A 26,132-nucleotide genomic window follows, 5' to 3' on the forward strand; every position below is an offset into this window, starting at 1 on the left:
AAAAAAATATAAATAAATAAATAAATAAATAAATAAATAAATAAATAAATAAATAAATAAAAACATCTTATAATTTCTATCGTCAGGTTTGGAGTTTATTGTTAAAACCAGCTGCTTTTGAAAAGTATCAAAAATTTTTCAGTATTCTCAACAGAAGCAGTTATTTCTCCTTTGAACATAGATTTTATGTTCTTTTTTTGTTGTTTAAACCAGGTATTTAGGAATATTCACAGGGATATACATTTTTTTTGTGTGTAGCTCATTTAACAGGAAGAAATGAGAAAGTCCTATGGAAAAATTCATTTGAATATATGTACATATTTGAATATATTAGTACTTTTTTCTGGATTAAAAAAAGTATCATTCTGTTATCAAATATATAATTTGAGGTTACTTTTTATGGCACACCAAAAAATATTATTCAACTACTGAATTATGTATCTTTCTTTTACTGTCTAGGTATGTACTCATGAAGAATGGGATATTTTACAGCGTGACTCAAACAAAAGCCAGAAACTTCTAAAGAAGTTGATGTCAGGTAGACCCCAGTTTTCTGATTGAGTCACTGGCACTGAGTACATTCTGTTTGTTTGCGTCTGTGATTGGTCTCCTTTCCTATATCATAGTATGCAAGATGCAGATTTTTTTTTTTTCACCCATTTTGCACATTATTTAACAAGCTTTTTTTTTTTTTTTTTTTGAGACAGGGTCTCCCTGTAACGCTAGCTGGCCTGGAACTCGATTTGTAGACCAGGCTGGACTTGAACTCACAGAGATCTGCCTGCTTCTGCCTTCTGAGTGCTGGAACTAAAGGTGTGTGCAACCATGCCCAGCTATTTTTTAAAATATTTTATTTATTATTTTTATTTTTTGTGAATGAGTATATTGCCTGCTATTGCCTGATGTATATAAGTGCATCCATGTCATGCAATGCCTGCGGAGGTTAGAAGAGGGTGTTGGACCCCTGGAACAGGAGTTACGGATGGTTGTTAACCAGTAGTGTGATTTGAACCCAGGTTTTCTGCAAGAGCAGCCAGTGCTCTTAACCACTGAGCCATCTCTCCAGCCCCTGCTGTTATTTTTGAAACAACTTTTTTTTTTTTTTTTGGTCTTTTTGAGACAGGGTCTCCCTGTAGCCTTAGCTGGCCTGGAACTCACCCACAGAGATCACCTGCCTCTGCCTCCTGAGTGCTGGGATTAAAGGCGTGTGCCACCGTGCCCAGCACAGAATATAAGAGTTTTAACCACTACTGGCAAGATGTTAAATTACTGAGTTAAAATTTGAGAGTAATGGGTTTGCAAGACAAAGCTGAGGAAATGTCAGACTGGAGCAGGCTAAGGTGTTGTCACAACTAAATGTGATGTGGTACTTGAATTGAATCATAGAACAGAAAAATGGTAATAATAGAAAAAAAATTAAAATCTGACGAGTATATAATTTATGTAATAGTACAATTTAGTCGAATTATACTGTTTCTACTTTCTTAGGGTTTTTTTTTTTTTTTTTAATGCTGAGGACTGGTAAGCATTTGCTATAACACTGAGTATTCCCTTAAGCCTTAATTTCCTATTTTTTTGGTCTTTTGGAGACAGGGTCTCCCTATAGCCCCAGCTGGCCTGGAACTCACTATGTAGACCAGGCTGGCCTTGCACTCAACAGAGATCTGTCTGCCTCTGCCTCCTGAGTGCTGGGATGAAAGGCATGTGCCACTATGCCAGGCCAAGCCTCGATTTCTTAATTTTAATCCTTATTCTGTGGTTTTATAAAACAAAATGCTGGGCCTGGATAGATGGCTCAGAGGTTAAGAGCACTGCAGAGGACCTGGGTTTAGTTCCCTCCACCCATATGGCAGCTAACAATCATCTGTAACTCCAGTTCCAGGGGATCTGACGCCCTCTTCTGAGCTCCATGGACATTGCATGGTATGATTACACTTACATACATACAGGCAATGCATTTATACACATAAAATAAAAGTAATAAAATTTATTTTTAAAAGACAAAATGCTGGGGCTGGAGAGATGGCTCAGTGGTTAGGAGCACTGACTGCTCTTGCAGAGGACCCGGGTTCGATTCCCAGCACTCACATGGCAGCTACGAACCGTCCTTAACTCCAGTTTCAGGGGAATTGGAAACCCTCTTCTGACTTCCGCGGCATTGCACGCCATGGGTGCACTCACATACATGCAGGCAATATACTTGTACACATAAAATAAAAATAATAAATAAAATATTTTTTTAAAAAAAGACAAAATGCTGATAACAAGAGAAACAGTGAAGAATATAAAGAAACTCTACTCTTTCTAACACTGGTCAGTCTTTTATACTTGAAAATATCTGACAAAAATACTTAAAAGAGCACGGTTCATAGCCACCATGTAGGTGCTGGGAAAAGAACTTGGGTCCCCTGCAAGAGCAGTCAGTGCTCTTAACCACTGAGCCATCTCTCCAGCCCCAGCACTGGCTGCTGTTGTAGTGGACCCAGGTTCAATTCCCAACACCCACATGGTGGCTAAGAGCCATCTGTAACTCTAGTTCCAGGAAAATCTGACATTCTCTTCTGACCTATGGGCATTGCACAACACGGGTGCACTTACATACATGCAGGCAATACATTCATATATGTAAAATAAAAATAATAAATAAAATATTTTTAAAAAAGTTAAGGACATTTTCTGCTAGGCAAAAATGTACCTATAGTCTGGGAGGCTGAGGATGGAGGATTGAGTGTAGGAGTCTGGGCCATCCTGGATACCATGGCAAGATCTTCTCTTCTAAAAACAAAACCAAAGATAAAAGTTGGACTGGGGAGATGGCTCAGCAAATAAAGGCACCTGAGTTCAATCCAGTGACCCACATGACAGAAGGAAAGAACCAGTTCCCACAGGTTGTCCTCTGCCTTCCACATGCGTGCCATGAGACATGTGTATCTACACACATTCACGCATACATGCACAACCCCCCAAAATAAAATGTTAAAAAAGTTCAGCCAAGCATGGAAGTTCATGCCTATTTGACAGCACTCTGAGGTCTGAAACAGGGGGATGGCATGTTTGAGGTCTGGGCTACATAGTGAGCCAGGTCAGCTTGAGTTGCATAGTGAGATCCCTGAAAAAAGACTTCAAGAGCCCTGGAGGGATGGCTTGGGGGTAAAATGTGTACTGCTTTTGCAGAGTACCTGAATTGAGTTCCCAGCACCCATATCGAGCAACTCACAACTCTCTGTAATTCCAATTCCAGGGATCCAAAACCCTCTTCTGGCCTCTTCAGGGAAAAACACTCGTGCACATACCCACACAGAGACACATATAATGAAAATTAAATATTTTTTTAAAAAGTTTCCCCTGGACCTGGAGTTAAGGACGGTTCATAGCTGCCGTGTGGGTGCTGGGAATTGAACCCAGGTCCTCTGCAAGAGCAGTCAGTGCTCTTGACCACTGAGCCATCTCTCCAACCCCCAAATAAATCTTTCTTAAAAGTTCAAACACCTGGGTTCAACCCAGGTTCGAGGTTTGACTTGCAGTCATCCTGTCTCAGTCTCATGAATAGCTGGGATTACAGATATGTACTACCATGCCCAGATTTATAAATTCTTCCTATTTGTTTTTATTTGGTTAAAAAAAAAAGGTCTGGGGCTGGTGAGATGGCTCAGCGATTAAGAGCGCTAACTGCTCTTGCAGAGGACCCAGGTTCAATTCCCAGCACCCACATGGTGGTTAACAACCATCTTTAGCTCCAGTTCCAGGGAATCTAACACCATTTTCTGACCTCCACAAGCATTGCACAGTGCGGGTACACTTGCACACATGTAGGCCATATACTCATACAAATAAAATAAAAATAAATATTAAAAATTTTTTTAAAAAAAGGTCTATTAGAGCTTGAAAGATCACTAAAAAGTTAATAGCACTTATTACTCAATCAGCTCCTCAATCATCAGGACTGGAGTTTGGATCCCAGCACCCATATAATCTGCAATTACCTGATCCAACACCATTTCCTGGTCTCCAGGCACAACCCATGCATGGGCACATACACACATAAATAAATAGCATGTACATACACACATAAATAAAATTTTTTCTTTCTTAGCTGGGCGTTGTGGAGCATGCCTTTAATCCCAGCACTCAGGAGGCAGAGGCAGGGGGATATTTGTGAGTTTGAGGCCAGCCTGGTCTATATAGCAAGTTCCAGGACAGCTGGGACTACAGGGAGACCCTTTCTCAAAAAGATATATGTATATATATATATATATATATATATATATATATATATGAAGAAAGAAGGGGTCATGAATTTGAGAGGAAGTAGGGAGACATGTTCACGTGTATGAGTGTTTTCCCTGTATGTGTGTAAGTGCACCTGTGCATGCAATGCCCACAGAGGCCAGAAGAGGGCATTGGATCCCCAAGAATTGGAGTTACAGGGTTGTCAGCCACTATGTGGGTGCTGGGAACTGAACCCTGGTTCTCTTTCAAGAGCAGCCAGTGCTTTTAACCACTAAGCCATTTCTCCAACCCCCTAGTAACTATATTTTGTAAATAATTTGTTTTTCCATTTCCCAATTACTGGATATTTTAACTCCAAATTATAAAGAACACTATAAATGGTCACCTTCATCAACATATATTTTGATTTAGTTTTAGTTCTTTTTTTTAACCATGGTGTGTGTGTGTGTGTGTGTGTGTGTGTGTGTGTGTGTGTGTGTAGGGGAGAGGTTTGTTGAAATATAAACATTCACAAATACATATGATAGAAAATAACCACATGTATAGATACTTGGTGTGAGATGATGTCTGAAGTATTTATTCACAGCCTAGTCTACCATATGCTATCATATATTTTTTTTTCTGGTTAGATAGGAAGGGGCAGGGATAGTGCCCTTCTGGCCAACTGTCTGCCACATGGCTTTCAGGACTATGTCTGCAGGGAAAGCTCCCCCAAACCCTTGGGCTAGAGCCTTGATGCTGGGCATCTTCTGGCACCCAGCTCTTGCATTTTCTGGCTAGGAGCCTGCTGTTGGCTTGAGGGTAGTGAGGGGCATTCAGAGGGATAGTAAGTAAGCTATCTGGGGAAAGGGAAAGAATCCAAAGACCAGAAAGGTCAGTGCACTGTCCCTGTCTCCCCTGGGTGGGAAGGTTTGTAACCAAACTCTGAGATTCTGAAACTGCCCTGGTTCCTTTTGCCCCTACCCCAGGTGACAGGGTAGGGCAGGCAGTCTTTCTACCCTCAGAGTCCCCATCTGAGGACACAGGCAGGAGGCTGCCTGAGGCTGAGCTCCAGGGATGAGAAGATTCTAAGAGATCTGTCTGCTCTTGGCATGCAGACAGGCATCTAGCTAGAACAGGTTATTCCCTGTGGTAGAGAATGGGTAATACTTGCATAAGTCTCCCTTCTCAGGCCAGTGTACCCTGCTGTGACATAGAGCCACCGGGGCTCCTCAGGCTGTGGCATGGCCTACTCAGCACTGTCTAGGAAAAGAAAGGGAAACCAAAAACTTGTGCATGAAGATACCTCAGCTTGGTGAGCACAGTGCTGCTGTCACCCGGCTCTTCTCTCTGCCCCAGCAGACATACATAATAACTCATATGTTCACATTCATACTTTTCTATTTTTAAAAACATTATTTTTATTTTATGTGTGTTTTGCTTGCATGTATGTAAGTGCATCATACGTGTGCAATACTCATGGAGGTCAGAAGACCGTGTTGGATCCCCTAGAACTGGCATTACAGATGGTTGTTAGCTGCCATGTTGGTACTGGGAATTGAACCCATGTCCTCTTGAAGAATAGCGAGTGTTCTTAACCATTGAACCATCTCTCCAGCCCCACATTCATACTTTCTTCTAAAAAAAAAATTTGTTTTGTATGTATGAGTGTTTTTCCTGTAGTTATCCAAGTGCACCACGTGTGTGGCTGGCTACCATATGTCCCCAAAGAAGCCAGAACAGGGACTCTGGACCCCTTGGATCTGGAGTTGAATTATGAGCGTCTCTGTGGGTGCTGGGAACCAAACTCTTAGTTCTCTGCAAGTACTCTTAACCGCTGAGTCATCTCTCCAGCCCTTATTGGGACACATTTTCAAGAATGGGGTAAATGAATCAAAGAAGATATCTATGCTTCTATGTATCTATTTATTTATGTACTTTTTTATAGCTCTGGCTTGTGGATCTGGAGTTGAATTATGAGCGTCTCTGTGGGTGCTGGGAACCAAACTCTTAGTTCTCTGCAAGTACTCTTAACCGCTGAGTCATCTCTCCAGCCCTTATTGGGACACATTTTCAAGAATGGGGTAAATGAATCAAAGAAGATATCTATGCTTCTATGTATCTATTTATTTATGTACTTTTTTATAGCTCTGGCTTGGCCTTGTACTCTGTGTAGCCAAGGGTGGCCTTGAACTCTAAGCAATCCTCTTCTTTTTCTTTCTTCTTCTTTTTTTTTTTTTTTTTTTTTTTTTTTTTTGTCTTTTTGAGACAGGGTCTTCCTGTAGCTCCAGCTGTCCTGGAACTCACTATGTAGACCAGGCTGGCCTTAAACTCACAGAGATCTGCCTGCCTCTGCCTCCCGAATGCTGGGATTAAAGGCGTGCGCCATCTTTTTTTTCTTTTTCTTTTTTGAGACAGGGTCTCACTATGTAGCTAGCCTGGAACTCTCTAACTCACTCTGCAGACCAGGCAGGCCTTGACCTCAAACTCATGAGATATGCCTGCTTCTGCCTCCTGAGTGCTGGGATTAAAGGCCTCCATTCATCATACCTGGTTTAACTTTTTTTTGTCTGAGACTATATTGTACAGGTTGATCTTTAATTACTGGGCTGTGGTGATCCCCCTGTGTGAGCTTCCCAAATAGGCAAGTATATCATGCCAGGATCTACCTTCTAAAATCTAAGTGAACTCAATAAATTTTTTTTTTCTTTTCTTTTTGAGACAGGGTCTCCCTGCAGCCCCAGCTAGCCTGGAACTTGCTATGTAGACCAGGTTAGCCTTGAACTCACAGAGATCCGTCTGCCTCTGTCTCCTGAGCACTGAGATTAAAGGTGTGTGCTACCATGCCTGGCATAGTAAATTTATTTTCATCTTTGAACTTTGGTTTCCTTTTCTATAACAATGGTAATGCAATCCATTTTATTGGGATATTGTGATAGTTAAATATTATTCTTATTAAGTGCTTTATCATTTAACTGTTTAATTTTGTATCTTTCCTAAAATTGTTCTATTATTTAGTTTTTGGTTTTGATACGTAAAAGTATATTTACAGGTGATGGCTTTCCTCAGTAAAGTATTTGTTTTGGTCTTTGAAAGAGACTGTGTGAGAATTAAACAATTAAACCTAGAGCCTTACTAGGCAAGCACTCTACCACTGAGATATATCCCCAGTCCTATAAGATATTTTCACATTGTATTATATTGTGCTAAGTGGTTTGGTACCCTTCATGATCCAAATTTCTGTAAAGAAAAAAAAGGAACCATGGGAGTGGTGGTACAGGCCTTTAATCCAAGCATTCAGAAGGCAGAGGCAGACAGATCTCTGTGAGATCAAGGATAGCCTGGTCTACATAATGAATTCTAGGCCATCTAGGGCTATAGAGAGACTCTGTCTCAAAATAAAAAGATACAAACAACCCAAAAAGAGAGAGAGAGAGGGAGGGAGAGAGAGAGAGAGAGAGAGAGAGAGAAAGAGAGGGCTGGAGGGATGGCTCAGTGGTTAAGAACGCTGAATGTTCTTGCAAAGGACCTGGGTTCAAATCCCAGCACCCACATGACAGCTAACAACTGTCCATAACTCCAGTTCCAGGTGATCAAACAGCCTCTTGGGCATTGCCTCTGTGGGCATTGCACAACATGGGTACACTTACCTACATGCAGGCAATACATGCATACACGTAAAAATAATAAGTAAAATATTAAAAAGAATGGAAGAAAAATACCCTATCACATTTTGGAAACCTATTATATGTCAAATACTACTTGGTGCTTTATAGGTTAGGCCTAACCTTTGTCCTTTCTTGTTTTCCATTTGAATATTTAAACAGAGACTTCAGATCATCAAGCCGGAGTCAGATTCTCACATATTTTGTTCATTACTGCACAGTCATGGAGCTAATTTATACTATAGGCTGATACCATTTGATTTCCTTATTGAATTTCAGGGGCGGAGAATTCTGGAAAGGTGGACATCTATACTAAGGACCTTCTTCCTCATCAAGAATCTCGAATTAAGTCTGGTTTGGAGAAGGCTATCAAGCATAAAGACAAACTGTTAGAATTTGACAGAACTAGGTATGGAAGAATTAGAATAATAAGTGCTAAGACATAAACTAATCCACATTCCCACCATGAAAGTGATATTTTGGCACCTGACACCTTCTCAAGGTGGAGTATGAATGGATTTGTACAAAAGAAGAGTCGAATGTTCTGTTTAGGAGGTCCGCATCTTGGTTTGGGATCCATATTTGAATCAGATAATCCCTTACCAGGAAAATCTTACCCTGTAGTTGCTTTATTTGTAGCAAATGCCAGTATACCCTGGACACTTGACTCAGGTTGACATCATTTCTATATGCTTCACTTGCAGCTACTTATTCATCTAGTCCACATACACAGTCATGCGTTGCTTAAAGATGAGGATGCAGTCTAAGAAATGTTGTTTTTCATTGTTTGAACACCATAGAGTGTATTTACACAAATCTAGTGGTATACCCTGCTCCACATTTAGGTATGTGGCGTACATGGCATAAATTATTGTGTCTAGTGCTGTGAGGAACAAAATAGAAGATCAAATCAAGCACAAGAGAACATCAAAAAAGAGTGTAATCTGGGCATAGTGGATCACATCTATAAGCCTACTTGGGAAGCTGAGGTAGATGGATAGCCATGAGTTTGACGCCAGCCTGGGCTACGGAGTAAGACCCTGTCTGAAAGAGACAGACAGAAGAGAGCATTAAACATGTTAAGCAACTGTGAACATAACACAACATAGTAATTACAGTAAACTTTTTGTAAGTAGAAGTGACACATTCTGTAATAATGATAGGGGTTAAGGTATAGCTCAGTGTACAGCATATAGTTAACTTGTGTAAGGTCCCAGGTTCAATACTCAGCACCAAAAAATAAAAATATATCAAATAATGGTTAAAAAATATAGGTTGGGGCTGGAGAGATGTCTTGTTTGGAACATTGACTGCTCTTGTAAAGAACCCAGGTTCAGTTCCCAGTACTCACGTGGCAGCTAACAACTGTCCATAACTCCAGTTCCAGGGATCCAATGTCCTCTTCTGGCTTCCTTGGGCATTGCACACACTGGTGACTTACATACATGCAGGCAGAACACTCATACACATAAAATAAAAATAAATTAAATTAAAAAAAAATAAAAGGCTAGTCATAGCAGCACATGCCTTTAATCCGAGCACTCAGGAGGAAAAGGCAGGTGGATTTCGTGAGATTCAGGCCAGCCTGGCCTACATAGCAGGTTCCAGTCAGCTGGAGTTATAGGGGAGACCCTGTCTAAAAACAAACAGCAACAAAAGAAATAGATTTATGATTTGTTCTATTTTTTATTTCTTTCTCTTTTTTTTTCTGACAAAGTTCTTCATAGAAAACCGATACATGATAAAGAGACACTAGATTTCTTATTTTAACTGACCCTGAAGCCTATCCCTAATCTTTAATGAGACACCTGTCCTACTTCCAAACCATTTACTATGACTACATGAAGTATAATTTATAAAGCTGCTCCTTAGGAAAGCCTAACACACGGTGTATACCTCATACTTACTTTTGGTCAGGCTCATCTTTAACTTGTGATACTCTGGTCTCAACCTATTGAGTACTGGAATTTCTGTCATATACCACCATGACCTGCTCATGTTAACTCAAGTAAAACTTACCATTAAAAGTAGAATAAGAAGCCAGGCATGGTGGCACACACTTTTAATCCCAAGACTCAGGAGGCAGAGGCAGGCAGATCTCTGTGAGTTCAAGGCCAGCTTGGTCTACATAGTGAGTTCCAGGTTAGCTTGAGCTAAAAAAAAAAAAAGTAGAATAAATGTAGGGCTGGAGAGATGCCTCATGGTTAAGAGCACTGGCTGCTCTTGCAGAGGACCTGGATTCAGTTCCCAAACACCCACATGGCAGCTAACAACCATCTATAGCTCCAGTTCAGGGAATCCCATGCCCTCTTCTGATCTCCACAGGCATTGCATGACATGAGTACATTTACATATGTGCAGCCAATTCACTCATAAAATAAAAACCATAAATAAAATATTTTAAAAAATAGAATAAGAGGGACTGGAGAGATGGTTCAGTGGTTAAGAGCATTAGCTACTCTTGGAGAGGACCATGATTCTCTTTCCAGCACCCACATGGCAGCTAACAACCATCTGTAACTCCAGTTCCAACATATGGAATGCCACCTCTGGCCTTTGCAAGCTTTGCATGTAAGTGGTACACTTACATGCAGGCAAAACACTCATATACATAATATAAATAAATAATTTTTTAAAATAGAATAAAAAATCAAATGTATTTTTTTAAATATTATATTTATTTTATGCATGAGTGTATTGCCTTCATGTGTAGAAGTATACCTGTGTTGTGCAGTGCCTGAGGAAGTCAGAAGAGGGTATCAGATCACCTAGAACTGAAGATATGGGTGGTTGTTAGCTGCCATTTGGATGCTTGAAATTGAACCTGGGGCCTCTGAAGAGCAGCCAGTGCTCCTAACCATTGAACCATCTCAGCTCCTCAAGTGTCTGAAGTGTATTTTTTTTTTTTTTGTCTTTTTGAGACAGGGTCTCCCTGTAGTCCCAGCTGACCTGAACTCACCATAGAGACCAGGCTGGCCTTGAAGTCAGAGAGATCCGCCTCCTGCAGCCCCCTGGAACTCACTATGTAGACAGCCTGGCCTTGAACTCACAGAGATCCACCTGCCTCTGCCTCCCAAGTGCTGGGACTAAAGGTGTGCACCAGTGTGCCTGGCTCAAGTGTATTTCTTTATTTTTTAAAAATATTTTATTTATTATTTTTATTTTATGTGTATGTGTGTATTGCCTGTATGTATGTGAGTGCACCTGTGTTGTGCAATGCCATGGAGGTCAGAAGAGGGCTTTGGATTCCCCTGGACCTGGAGTTACAGGCAGTTAGCTGCCATGTGGGTGCTGGGATTTGACCCGGGTGTTCTGCAAGAACAACCAGTGTTCTTAACCACTGCACCATCTCTCCAGCCCTCAAGTGTATTTCTTAATAAATAAAACCTGAAAGGAAGTCTCTCTCTATTGATATTGTCACATTGCTAGTATGTTCAGAAGCACAAATCGGGGGGCTGAAGAGATGGCTCAGTGGTTAAGAGCACTGAGTGCTCTTACAGAGGACTCAGGTTAGATTCCCAGCACACCCTCTTCTGACCTCTGCTGATACTGCAGGACACAGTGGTATGCTTACATACATTCAGGCAATGCACTCATACACATAAAATCAAAACATTTTTTAAAAACACACAAATATCATCAACGCAATGCAAGGTCTCAAGCTTAGCCTGCTGGTATACTACCATTTCCTCCTGAGTTCTTTTAAACTTCCCACTCTGAATCTGTTGTGGTTATTTTTATTGTGTGTGTGTGTGCGTGTGTGTGTGTGCGTGTGTGTGTGTGTGTGGTGTGAGCATTTATGTGCAGGTGTGCAAGCTTATGTGTGCAATATAAGGGCCAGAGAAAGACACTGATTTCCTTCCCTATCACTATGCCTTATTTCTTTGAGGCAGAGTCTCTCATTGAACCTGGAGCTTGCTAGGTTGACAGCCAGCAAACCCCAGCAGTACCCCTGTCTTCACCCGTTAGTGCTCAGGTTACAAAAATATGCTAGACCAAGCCTGGCTTGTTATGTGGGTGCTGGGGTCCAAATTCTGGTTTTCCTGCTTGTATAACAAACAATTTTAGTTACGGAATCATCTTTCGAGCTCTCTAAATCTGTTTTAGACAGATTTAAATTTTTTAAATTAATTTAATGTGTATGAGTGTTGCCCATAGAGGCCAGAAGATGGCGTTGGATCCCCAGGAAGTAGAGTTGCAGATAGTTGTTAGATGCCATGTGGGTGCTGGGAATCAAACCTAGGTATTCTAGAAGACCAGCCAGTGCTTTTAATTGCTGAGCTACCTCTCCAGCCTCTTCTAAATTTGGTTTTTTGTTTTATTTTGGTTTTGGAGGTGTTTGGCCTTGATTTCACAGCTGGTTCTGCCTCCAAAGTGCTGGGCTTAAAGGTGTGTGCCACCACACCAGTTAAATCAGTTTGTATGTTTTTTTTAATGTGTATGAATGTATTGCCTGCATGTATGTGAGTGTACCCATGTTGTGCAGTGCCCACAGAATTCAGAAGAGGGCATTGACTTCCCCTGGAACTGAGTTATAGATGATTATTAGTCACAATGTGGATGCTGAGACTCAAATCCAGGTCCTCTGCAAGAGCAGCCAGTGCTTTTAACGGCTGAGCCATATCTCCAGCTCCTTCAATCCATTTTTAAGACAAAAATTTTTATACTTTCATGTGGGCTCTGAAATAAGGTATCAAAATATGAATGTAATTTAAATATTTTCTTTATGCCTATATATGTCACTAATTTATAATTATGAAGAAGTTGAATCTTAGCTAGGTTTGTGACTTTGGGGTAATCACTTCTGTGATCTTATTCTGCTGAATAAGAGCATTAAATTATCAGATTTCCTTCTAGCCTTCAATTTCCTTGTCATTATGATCTTAGGACTTGGCACAGCATTTTAGTGCAGAACCGGAGATTGGGGAGGAGGGATGTAGAAACTGATAAAGTAGAACAGTAATAGAAGAGCCACAGGACTGAGATTTCAGGACCTACACCAGCCAGCAGATGAGCCTATCAGTAATAAACTGGACTCCATTCAATTGTAAAAGGGCTAGGATATTGAAAGTTACCAGGGCATAAACTCAGATACAGCAAAACCAAACTAAAACCTAATTGGTCATATTGGGTATGACCCTCAGCATTGAGAAGTGAGGGAAGATGGAAGACTGGACTTGTCAGAAGGAAAGAATGACAATGAATTATGGTAGCAAGTCTTTCCCTTCCTAAGGTAGCAATGAGTTCTAGGAGCAGAAGTGGGCCTTGCAGTAGAGATAAGATGTATGCTGTAGCTGCAAGTGAGGCAGAGCTTGATGCGATTTTAGAACATTTTTGGCCTTCTACAGTTGAGACTGTAACCTCCACAACATAAAACATACTTTGAATCATTCCCCAGCAATTAGCCCATATTTCTCAACGTATGACCTAATTGCTATATTGTTTGTTTTTTCCTTAGCATTCGGAGGACCCAAGTCATTGATGATGAGTCAGATTACTTTGCTAGTGATTCTAACCAGTGGCTGTCCAAAGTTGAGCGGGAAACTCTGCAGAAACGAGAAGAGGAACTGAGAGAACTTCGACATGCCTCTCGACTTTCTAAGAAAGTCACCATTGATTTTGCAGGCCGGAAGATCCTGGAAGACCAAAACCCACTGGCAGAGTATCACAGCAGGTCAGTGGAAGCCTCTGGAAGGAGGCTCTGAGGAAAGGAGTAGGCTGACTGAAAGCTTCTCCCTCTCTATTGGATCTCTTGCTTTGATGACTTAAAAACTAATAATGGGACTGGTGATATGGTTCAGTATGTAAAGTGCTTGCTCAGAAGCAAAAAGACCTGAGTTTGTGGTAGCATATGTGTCATGACATTGTTCCTACAGCGATATTGGAGTCAGAGAGAGGAGAATCCCTGGAAGTTCACAGGCCAGCTAACCTGGTGTACACAGTGGCCCACAACAAAGAGACCTTTCTCTATAACATAGAAGGCAAGGATTGACACTGAGGTTGTCCTCTGATCTCTCTCTATATAACTTGGCACATACATGCCTACACTCTCACATACACATTCATGTACATAGGTCATATATACCAAGATATTACTAAGTGTAATGATGGAGGTAGCTCAACATGTAAAGGTGCCTGCTGCCAAGTCTGACAATGTGAGTTTGATCCCTGGGGTTCATGTGGTAGAAGGAGAGAACTGATTCTCACAAGTTGTCATCTGACTTAAACACATATGCACACGCCATTGTACACACATGCCCACGCATACATGTACACAAAATAAAAATCTTAATGATGGAGGGCTGGGAATGCATTTTAGTAGTAGCTAGGGAAGCTAGTGTCCTCTGAGTCCAGACCCACTCTTGAAAAGTTAATTTAGGAGCTGGAAAGATGGCTCAGCGGTTAAGAACACTGACTGTTCTTGCAGAAGACCCAGGTTCAAATCCCAGCACCCACATGGCAGCTAACAACCGTCTGTAACTCGAGTTCCAGGGGAATCTGACAGTCTCTTCTGTTCTCTGTGGGCATTGCACAACATGGGTGCACTTACCTACATGCAGGCAATACACACATACTCATAAAATAAAAATAATAAATAAAATATTTTTAAAAAGTAAAAAAAAAAAAAGAAAACTTTAAGAGTCAATCTGTTTGTTCAGGTGATTATGATATTGGCATAATAATAAATGCTACACCTTGGAGCCTGGTCAACCTACCTGTGACAGTAGTAAAGAAAACTGACTCTCCTTCTAGCAGCTGTCAGTTGCTAGGGCTGTCTTCTTATCCACCTACCTCATCCATGCTGGGTTTTATTCTGGCATGGGTTTGCACAGGTCTTTGCATGCTGTCACCAGTACTATGAGTTCATGTGTGCAGCTACTCTGTGGTGTCCAGGCAGCACTGTTTCCTTGTATTTATCTCTCTCAATCTTACTGCTTCCTTTTCCATGAGTCTGGAGTCTTGGAAGGAGAAGGTATGATATAGGTGTCCCATTTAGGGCTGAGCACTAAGTGCTGGGATCAAAGGCATGTGCCACCACACCCAGCTTCTCATAACATTTGTACCAGTATTGCAGCAGTGGACATATTTTGCCAGACCAGTCATTATTATAGCTTGCAGAGTTCACAGCTGGGTAAGGTTGAGGATTACCTTTCTCTGCCAGTAGCATGCATAGCACCTTCTAGTATTATGAAAGCTAGCCAGTAGAGATGACGTTTCTAAGTTACTACCAGCTCGATTTCTTCTTCTTTGTTCAATGACTCATGTATTTAGTGCCTTCAGCAGTAGAGTCTAGAAGTAAGTACTTTTGTGTTGGACAAGGAGCCTTTTTAAAACTTCTGAGTCTTGCCCAGCATGATGGCACATGCCTTTAATCCCAGGACTTGGGAAGCAGAGGCAGGCAGATCTCTGTGTGTTTGAGGCCAGCCTGGTCTACATAGTGAGTTCCAGGTCAGCTGGGGCTACAGGGAGATCCTGTCTCAAAAAAACACCCAAAATAAATAAGTAAATAAATAGATAGATAAATAAATAAATAAATGAAATTTAAAAATAATAAAAATAAAAATATTTGAAGACAGCCATCATCTTTTTATTTTATTTTTTATTTTATATGTATGCGTGTGTTGTCTGCATGTAGGTCAGTGCACCCATGCTGTGCAATGCCCGAGGTAGTCAGAAGAGGCTTTCAGATCCCCTGGGACTGGAGTTATGGACAGTTGTTAGCTGCCATGTGGGTGCTGGGATTCGAACCTGGTTCTTCTGAAAGAACAACCAGTGTTCTTAACCGCTGAGCCATCTCTCCAGCCCCAGACAGCCATCTTTTTTTTTTTTAAAAAAAAAAACAAAAAACCTTCTGAGTCTTGGGACTAGAGAAATGGCTCAGCAGTTAAGATCACATACTGCTTTTGGAGAGGACCTAAGTTCAGTTCTCATACATAGTATGACTCACAATTACCTGTGACTCCCATCTCCAGGGGATCCAATGCCCTCTTCTGGTCTTTGCAGACACCTGTACTCATGTGCACACATGCATACACATAATTTTTAAAAAATTATTATTTTTTTTTTGCATTTTTGGGACAGGGTCTCCCTATAGCCCCACCTGGCCTGGAACTTACAGTGATCCACCTACCTCTGCCTCCCAAATACTGGGATTAAAGGCGTGTGCCATAACATCTGACCTAAAATTTCTTTTTAATCTAAAAAAAATAGGGCTGGAGAGAGAGCTTAGCAATTAAGAGCAGTTCCTCCTCTTCCAGAGGACCCAAGTTCAATTTCAGCACCCATGTCATGAGGCTCACAGCTACCTGTAGCTTCAGCTCTAAGGGATCCCTCCTCATCTCCTGGCCTCCAAGGGTACCTGTGCACACGTGGCATATACTCACACAAACACACATATATAGAGATTAAAAAAATCAAAACAGCTGGATGTGGTGGCCCACACCTTTAATCCCAGCACTTGGGAGGCAGAGGCAGGCAGATATTTGTGAGTTCAAGACCAGCCTGGTCTACAAAGTGAGTTCCAGGACAGCTGGGGCTACAAGGAGACCCTGTCTCAAAAAAGACAAAAAAAAAAAAAATCAAAACAACAAAAAGTTTCTGGGTCTTGAATCAAGGATAGAATTCAGATTAGCCTGGAGAAGTGGAAAGGGCATTCCTTGGTAGACAGAAGAATGACTGTATGTTGTGTTGAGTAGATAAGCTGCCTTAGAATGCTCTTCTCTGGGTCAGCCCATTTCTAGGCAACTTGTCTAGTCTTGACCTGGTCATGATCTTGTCAAACGGATGAATTGCTGTAGTGTGCCCTACCTATTTTCCTTAGGATTCTTGGTAGGAAGAGAAGGAAGGTGAAATGGGGAGCAGGGAAGGTTGCCCATGTCTACAACTACTCTTTGAATTCCAATTTTAATACTACTGAAAGGCTATATGTTGGTAAGTATGGGCACTGAGCATAGACAATTACCAATTATCACATCCTTTTGGTTTTGTATCACAGGCTAGATGAGACAATACAGGCCATTGCCAATGGAACCTTGAACCAACCACTGAAAAAATTGGATAGATCTTCTGAAGAGCCTTTGAGAGTTCTGGTAAACCCCAACATATACCAATACCAGTCCCCTCCCCAGGTTAGTGGATATCTCCTCTAAATGATAATGAGCAATTTTAGCCCCAAATATCTCTCCTTTCAAGTATGTCTGTTTCATAGGCTTTAGATATCAATTTCCTGTCAATCAGCCTTACTCTCTCTGGCCTAATATTTTTCCAATTTTTATTGAAGTGTTTCTGACAGTATGACCTGTATTATCTTTTGAAATATTAGCACTTTTTATATCATTTAAACATTTTTATGGAGTCTAATGTACTTGTGTGTGTGTGTGTGTGTGTGTGTGTGTGTGTGGTGTGTGTATGTGTCCATGCGTATGTTTGTTTGTGTAGGGCCTTACATGTGTGCTTCACATGTGTGTGCATTCCTATGGAGGCTAGAGGTTGACATTGGGTATCTTCCTTTATTACTTTTCACCTTATATATTGAGGCAGTACTTAATAAATGTGGTTTGGGGAGCTGGGAGTATAGCTCAGTGGTAGAATGCTTAACTAGTATGTAAAATGTCCTAGGTTCAATCTCTGGCACTGGGGCCAGGGGGAGCTTTGCAGCACTTGGTCTTCTTGCTCTGGAAGAAACAGCTATTCTTCTTTAAACTGTTGTCAAGACTTGTTAGTCTGCTATAACTATCTGTACCCTGTAATTCCCTATTTCCCTTTGTAGGCTGGGAACCTTGTTTACAGCAGTGCTTCACCTTGTCTTGTTCAATTCAGGGTCATAGAATGTCATACATTCAGTAAGAATTGCTACCCCTGACAGCATCTGTTTGGCTTTGTTACGATACCAACATGAATCTCTGTCGTAAGATAATGAAAAATTATAGACCAAAATGTTGAACCCATCTTGGAAAATTATCCAGAATCCAATATAGATCATTAATAAGTATAGAGTAGAAATAATTATAGCTCTTTGCGCTTATAGTTTTTATTTTTCCTGGAATTGAGAAGCCTATGTAGAGTTTTATATTGTATTTATCCTTTAAGATGGGTCATTGTGGACTGGTAAGATGGCTCAGCAGATAAAGGTAATACCTGATGTCAAAAATGATGACCCAAGTTTGATCCCTGGGACCCATGTAGTAGAAGGAGAGAACTGACACTTGCAAGTTGTCCTCTGATCTCCACACATGTGCTCTGCCCGTGAATATACATGCATACATATACACTAAATTGATGAATAAAATGTAGTTTTTAGGAATGATCAGACACTGTTGCCATGTTTGGGATAGCTACTTAATTTTTTAATTTTTTAATTTTATGTGTATGTGTGTATTGCCTGCATGTAGGTAAGTGCACCCGTGTTGTGCAATGCCCAAGGAGGTCAGAGGAGGCTGTCGGATCCCCTGGGACTGGAGCCAGGGACAGTTGTTAGCTGCCATGAGGGTGCTGTGATTTGAACCCGGGTCTTCTGTAAGAACAACCAGTGTTCTTACCCGCTGAGCCATCTCTCCAGCCTCAGCTACTGAATTTATAACATCTCTACTTTTTCTGGCCTTATTTTGGACAAAGATGAGATAAAATTTTCTTTTTAAAATAATGTTTCTGGAGCCAGTGAAATGGCTAAGTGGGTAAAGGAGCTTGCTGCCAAGCCTGACTACCTGAGTTTGATTCTCTGTTCCCACAAGGTGGAAGGGGAGAGCCAACTCCTGAAAGTTGTCCTCTAACCTCCACACATGCACTGTGGCATGCTTAGACAAACATACGAACATCATACACACGCACTAAAAAAAATATGTTCCTAGCTAGGGGCAGTGACACAGGCCTGTTATCCTAGTACTTGGGATATGGCAGTAGGAGAATCAGGAGTTCAAGGTCATCCTCAGCTACATAGTGATTTCAGGACTAGCTTGAGTTACTAGAAACTTTCACTCAAAAGAAAAAGTTCCTCATGTAATTAATTTTGTATTGTTTACCTTCCCTCGGTTCAACAACCCGCCCCCTCCAAGTCAGGCAAAACCATATATATATATAAATATATATATATATATATTTTTTTTTTTTTTGTGTGTATAGTGGGTTGACCACACAGGTACAGTCTCACAGAAGAGGACTTCAAATTCAGCAGGATTGGGACTAGAATTCAGTTTATATCAGCACCAGCTGCGAATCCAGGATCAAGAATTCCAGGAAGGTTTTGATGGTGGCTGGTGCCTCTCTATGCATCAGCCTTGGGCTTCTTTTCTTGTCCGAGGGATTAAAAGGTAAGTATAGAAATTAATTTTTTAGTGAAAGATCTTAGAGTGATATAAATTTGATTTATAATTATGGAGTAAAATTCTCTACTGATCATTTATAATATTCTTTAGTACACACAGTTTTAAACAGGGTAAAGTATAGTGGCACATACTTGAAATAAAAGCACTTAGGAGGCAGAGGCAGGAGGATTGTGAATTGTGAGTTGAAGGCATTCCTGGAGTACATTAGCAAGACACTCTCTCAGAAAAGAAGAAAAGAGGGGCTGGAGATATGGCTCAGCGGTTAAGAGCACTGACTGCTCTTGCAGAGGACCCGGATTTGATTCCCAGCACCCACATGGCGGCCACGAACCGTCCTTAACTCCAGTTCCAGGGGAATCTGAAGCCCTCTTCTGACCTCTGAGGCATTGCACGACACGAGTGTACTCACATACATGCAGGCAATACACTCATACACATAAAATAAAAATAATAAAAAAGAAAAAAAGAAAAGAAGAAAAGATGGCTCAGCTGTTAAAAGCACTTGCCACATAAGCTTGAATGACCTGAGTTCAATAAGGAGAGAATCAGCTCCTAAAATTTGACCTCTAACCTCCATACTTCATACACTAACTCTCACACACAGACACACACACACACATACCATTTACATAATAATAATAAATAAATACTATTTTTGAAAGACATACACATACTTGGGCTGGAGAGATGCAAAAGACCTGGGTTTGAATCCTAGCACCCACATGGCAGCTAACAACCATTTGTAACTCCATTTTCAGGGGTTCTAACACCTTCTTCTGTCCTCCGTGGGTACTGCATGACACAGATGCATTTACATACATGCAGGCAATACACTCATACACATAAAATAAAAAAAGACATACACATATAAAAACTTGGTGGTAAGGACTTTATTTTGGATTTTTTGTTTGGTTTGGTTTGGTTTGGTGATTTTGTTTGTTTATTTCTATTGGATTTTCTCGGGTTTTTTTTTATTGGGTTGGATTTTATTGGGTTTTTCTGATGACAGGAAAAATTAGAGGACAGGGTTCAGCTTCAAGGGAAAGTATTGTGGGAGAAGTATGTCTCACAAAAGAATCCTTGATGAAGTATCCTCTTTTGATCTCTTGGTCCAATTGGATTAAGATTTGTTTTATATCATGGGGTTTTCAAGGAAACTAGAATTTAGATCCTTCTCACTAACTTTGTATTTGTTTAAGGGTGGAGGGCAGATCCTGGTATACTCCTCACAGAGGACGGCTTTGGATAGCAGCCACAGGCAAGAAACCTTCCCCTCAAGAAGTCTCAGAACTCCAGGCTACCTACCGTCTTCTTCGTGGGAAAGGTAGATTCTTCTTTCAGTCTGACTTTTTAGAGAGAAATCGTTGATGGTTATCTGTCACTTCCTTCTTTTATTTGTTTATTAGTTTGTATTTTGACACAGTATGTAGCCCAGGCTGTCCTGGAAGTCACTATGTAGTTGAAGCTGGCCTGGAACTTCCTAAGCCTCCCAAGAGGTAGGATAAGAAACATGAGCCACCACACCCAGCTTATCAGTTTGTGGGGTGGAAAATTGCTCAAAGCATTAATTCTTCAAAAACGCAAATAAATATATCAGTTTCCAAAACCAGCAATCACCCAACTAATCTTGAAGGTATTTTACTATGAAGGTAAAATAAGTGATTCCTATAAACTCTAGGATCTTTAGATGGGGGAAATAAAACCACATGTAAGAATTTTATGTGACTGGAGAAATGAATGATTCAGTGGTTAAGAGCAAGTGATGCTCTTGCAGAAAACCTGAGTTTGGTTCCCAGCAACCACATCTGGCAGCTCACAACCAGCTGGAACTTCAGCTCCTAGGGGATCCCATGCCTCTAGCATTTGTAGCCACCTCTACTCATGTGCACATACCCACACACAGACACACATATGCACAATTAAAAACAAAATAATAGGGGCCTAGAGAGATGGCTCATCAGTAAAGAGCACTGAGTTGCTCCTTTAGAGGACCCAGATTTGATTCTCAACACCCACAATGTGGCTAAGTACCGTGTAACTCCAGTTCTCCAGGATCTGATGCTCTCTTCTGGCATGCATGTGGTATACTTACATGTGGGCAAACACTCATACATGTAAAATAAAAATAAATAGGGGCTGGAGAGATGGTTCAATAGTTAAAAATACTTGTTGTTTTTCCAGAGGACCCAGGTTTGATTCCTAGCACCCACATGGTGGCTAACAATCTTCCATACCTCCAGTTCCAGGGTCTCCGACACTCTCTTCTGTCCTTTACAGGGCAATGCGTACACATGGTACACTTCCATACATTCAGGCAAAAACATCCATAAACATAAAATAAAAATAATAAAATATTTAAAATAAATTTTAAAATGAATAAATAATTTTTTAAAAAATAGGGACTTAAAGAGATGGCTCATTGGTTAACAGCCATCTTGCAGAGGACCGGGGTTCCATTCCCAGCACCCACGTGGTGTCTAACAGCCATCTGTAACTCCAGTTCCAAGGAACCCTACTCCCTCTTCTGACCTCCTTGGGCACCAGACACACATGTGGTATACATACACACATGCAGGAAAACCCTGATGCATATAAAAGTAAGAAATAAAAACATATAAAATAAATAAAATCCATGAAAAGCATTTAAAGCATTCCTAACACTCAGCAAGTATTCAATAAATATTACTCAATGTTATCATTAAAAGCCACAATAGGAAATTTCTGTGCATTACATCCTGACCACCACACCTGGCAAATAAAATATTTTAAAATAAATAATAAATATTAAACAAAATTCCCTTTTTTAAAAATCAAGATCCAATTCACACCTTCTACTATGCTTAAGAGAGAGAACTTAAAGGAGAGAATTTTGGTCTCTTTTTTTTGAGACAGGGTCTCCCTGTAGTCCCAGTTGGCCTGCATTTGCTATGGAGACGAGACTAGCCTTGAACTCACAGAGATCTGATGCCTCTGACCTCTGTGGGCACTTGCACTCAAGTGCTAATATTGACACATAGACAAAATTAAAAATAAAATGTCTTAAAAAAAAAAAACAAAAAACCTTTTATCCTTGAGTACCCGTGTTTCCTTCTTACCCAGCTCATATAGTTGTTGTGAAGGAAAAAACAGAAGGATAATTGTAGAGTCAATTGTGTGTGTGTGTGTGTGTGTGTGTGTGTGTGTGTGTGTGTATGAGTGTATTGCCTGCATGTATGTGAGTGTACCCGTGTAATGCCTCGGAGGTCAGAAGAGGGCTTCCGATTCCCCTGGAACTGAATGAAGTTAAGGATGGTTTGTAGCCACCATGTGGGTGCTGGGAATTGAACCCAGGTCCTCTGCAAGAGCAGTCACTCTTAACTGCTGAGCCAGCAGCTTTCCAGCCCCAGAGCCAATTGTTTTTTTGTTTTGTTTTTTTTTTTGTCTTTTTGAGACAGGGTCTCCCTGTAGCCCCAGCTGTCCTGGAACTCACTATGTAGACCAGGCTGACCTCAAACTCACAAAGATCCGCCAGCCTCTGCCTCCCAAGTGCTGGGATTAAAGTCGTGAGCCACCATCCTCGGCTCAAGCCAATTGTTTTTAAGAAACCAAGCTAAAGCAATCATTAGGAGTTAAAAATGCATGACAACTTAAAAACACATTTCTGGCTGGGCATAGTGGTGTATGTCTTGAATCCCAGCACTTGGGAGGAAGAGGCAGGCAGATCTCTGTGAGTCTGAGGCCAGCCTGGTTTATATAGAGAGTTCCACAGCAGCCAGGGCTATTTAACTGCGATTTTTGACTTTGGAAAAAAAATTGTGTTCTGACATTATTTTATTTGTTTCATCATATTTTTTTTTTTCTCATCAGTTATAGCTGTTTTTCATTTTTTCTAAAACCCATCACTACCAGACAGATGGATCGTTGAATCCAGGAGGCAAGTCTGATTTACTTAGCAAGTTCCCAGCCAATGAGGGCTATATAACAAGACAGTATCTTTTTTTTTTTTTTTTTTTTTTTTTTTTTTTTTGTCTTTTTGAGACAGGATCTCCCTGTAGCCCCAGCTGTCATGGAACTCACTATGTAGACCAGGCCTTGAACTCACAGAGATCTGCCTGCCTTTGTCTCCCGAGTGCTGGGATTAAAGGCATGCGCCACCATGCCTGGCCTTTTTATTTATTTATTTTTTAATATTTTATTTATTATTTTAATTTTGTGTGCACGAGTGTATTGGAGTGTATTGCCTGCATGTATGTGAGTGCACCCGTGTCGTGCAAAGCCTCGGAGGTCAGAAGAGGGCTTCAGATTCCCCTGGAACTGGAGTTAAGGATGATTCGTAGCCACCATGTGGGTGCTGGGAACCGAACCCGGGTCCTCTGCAAGAGCAGTCAGTGCTCTTAACCGCTGAGCCATCTCTCCAGCCCCCACAAGATAGTATCTTTAAAAAATTTTAAAGAAGCAGATTCCTGAGTTCCAAAGTCACAAAAAATGAAATTTATCCAATCTTTCTGTTAATTTTTATTCAGATGTGGAATTTCCAAACGACTATCCATCAGGTTGTCTTCTAGGCTGTGTGGACTTGATTGATTGCTTGTCCCAGAAGCAATTTCAGGAGCAGGTAAGTGATGACAACTTCTCTTGGGCAAATGTTTGTTAACTAGCAATTTAGACATAGGAGGAAAGGAGAGTCTTTCTCTCTCTCTTTTTTTTTTTTTTTTTAATTTTACTTTGTGTATGAGTGTTTTGCCTGCATGTGTGTGAGTGCACCCATGTTGTGCAATACTGTGGAGTTCAGAAGAGGGCTTCAGATGCCCCTGGAACTGGATTAAGGACAGTTTGTAGCTGCCATGTGGGTGCTGGGAATCCAACCCAGGTCCTCTGCAAGAACAGTCAGTGCTCTTAATCTGCTGAGCCATCTGTCCAGCCCCAAGAGAGTCTCTTTTTTAAGTTTTATTTCTTTTTCATTTATGTATATGTATGTCTGTGTGAATGCCACATGGGTGTGCATGCCCACAGAGGCCAGAAAAGGGCATCATATCCTTTTAGGATGGAGTTACAAGCAGTTGTGAGCTGCCCAGTGTGTATACTGTGAACTCCCATCCTCTGGAAAAACAGGAAGTACTTTTAACCATTGAACCATCTCTCCAGCCCTCCCCCACTTTTTTTTTGAGAGTCTCACATGTAACCCAGTCTGGCTTCAGACCCACAGTCCTACCACCTCTGCCTTCAAGGCGAGTATTACTTTATTGTGTTGTGTTGTGTTTTTTTGGTTTGTTTGAAGACAGGGTCTTTGTAGCCCAAGCTGATTGGGACTTAATATGTAGCCCTTGAATTTAGGACTATTCTCCTGCCTCTGCCTGAGATTACTGACATGTACCCTATTCCCATTCAAGGAGGCTGCTTTAGTAGGGATGTTGGAATGAGAAAAGAAATGGGTCAGAAACAGAAAGCACTTATAGATACTTTGGTTTCTAGTATGTGGGGAAGCAATACACCTTCGTTTCTGACAAAAAAAACCACAACAACAAAAAAAAACTGTCATTCCAATCCAGGTAACAAAGTATAGAGAGTCTCCTTCCTTTCCTTAAACTTCTTTTTTGTTTGTTTGTTTTTGGTTTTTGGTCTTTTTGAGACAGGGTTTCCCTGTAGCCCCAGCTGGCCTGGAACTCACTATGTAGACCAGACTGGCCCTGAACTCACAGAGATCCGCCTGCTTCTGCCTCCCAAGTGCTGGGATTAAAGACGTGTGCCACCACACCCAGTTAAACTTTGCTTTTTATTAGTGAGGAAACCTAAAGTATCCCTTTTCATTTTGAATGGATGGTGGGTATGGTATGATCTGTTATTACTGATCCTCAAGCATTTCTTCCAGGTCATTGAACTCATGATAGGCAAGTGTGTATGTACAGGTATACACATATATGTATGTGTATTTAAAAATATTTATGTGCATGAATTTTTAAAAAATTTTAATTGAATTTTTATTTCATACAGAACATCTTAATCATCTTTATACCCTCTTCCCAATGGGCCCGCTCCTATAATATGACCCCACTGGAATTCATACATTCTGTCATTTGTGTTGAGGTGTATCATGTCAAGTGAGTGTCCCTAGATGTCCCTCAGTGGAAGTTCATTCACTGCAGTCTAGTCAGCCTATCTAGAGTCCCTCCCTTTAAGAAGGTCAGCTCTTCCTCTCCACTCAGCAGTAATAAACTGCCAATAATTCTTCGACGAAGATTGGAGCGTGCTGTCCATTTCCACAGTTCTGTGCTGGATTTTTGTCTGCTTGAATTTGCATGGGTCTCGTGCATACTGACACCATTGCTGTAGGTTCATATAAGCAAGATCCCAGGAGCCCTTAGGACTCTATTTCTGTATGGTTGTGCGCCTCCTCCCTGGCTCTTATAGTTTTCTGCCCCCTCTTCTGCAATGATCCCAGAGCCTTTGGTGGGTGGATTTTAATATAGGAGTCCTGTCCAAGGAGCCCTACTCTGTAGACTCTTATTCTCTATGTTTTGGTCATTTGTGACCTTTTGTTCTCCTGGTCCTCTGTTGCTTGTGGGAGCTTCATTGATGAGAATTAAAAGATGCATTAGTGATTAGTGTTCTCTTCATTCCTGTTCTATTTCTGTGTGTGACCACTTGTGGAACTCTGTAATAATCTCTGTTGAAAAAGAAACTTCTTTGATGGGTGGTGACTGGGACACTTGTCTGTAAATTTAAGGATCTATAGTGCATAAATGTTTTAACTGCATATATGGAAGTGCATCTGTGTATGCAATACCTGTGGCAGCCGGAAGAGGGTATCAAATCCCCTAGAACTGGAGTTACAGAGACACTGTTGTTAGCCACCATGTGGGTGCTGGGAACTGAACCCAGGTCCTCTGCAAGAGCAGACAGTGTTCTTAACTGCTGAGCCATCTCTCCACCATATATATATATATATGTATGTTTTTTT

At 41.0% G+C, this 26,132-nt stretch overlaps 1 protein-coding gene across 1 annotated transcript in view; it reads left to right on the forward strand.

Moving 5' to 3' along the window:
- Positions 1–26,132, forward strand: part of Trip4 (thyroid hormone receptor interactor 4) — a 58,605-nt gene that overhangs the window by 11,240 nt on the left and 21,233 nt on the right. Inside the window, exons 5-11 of the mRNA XM_008836297.2 lie at positions 460–538; positions 8,154–8,283; positions 13,333–13,548; positions 16,870–17,002; positions 18,993–19,180; positions 20,395–20,519; positions 23,698–23,789. Of these exons, the coding sequence (XP_008834519.1) occupies positions 460–538; positions 8,154–8,283; positions 13,333–13,548; positions 16,870–17,002; positions 18,993–19,180; positions 20,395–20,519; positions 23,698–23,789 (963 nt within the window). The remainder of the gene's footprint in view (positions 1–459; positions 539–8,153; positions 8,284–13,332; positions 13,549–16,869; positions 17,003–18,992; positions 19,181–20,394; positions 20,520–23,697; positions 23,790–26,132) is intronic.

This window comes from Nannospalax galili, unplaced genomic scaffold, assembly GCF_000622305.1.
Source record: "Nannospalax galili isolate Female #2095 unplaced genomic scaffold, S.galili_v1.0 scaffold54, whole genome shotgun sequence".
Taxonomy (NCBI): domain Eukaryota; kingdom Metazoa; phylum Chordata; class Mammalia; order Rodentia; family Spalacidae; genus Nannospalax; species Nannospalax galili.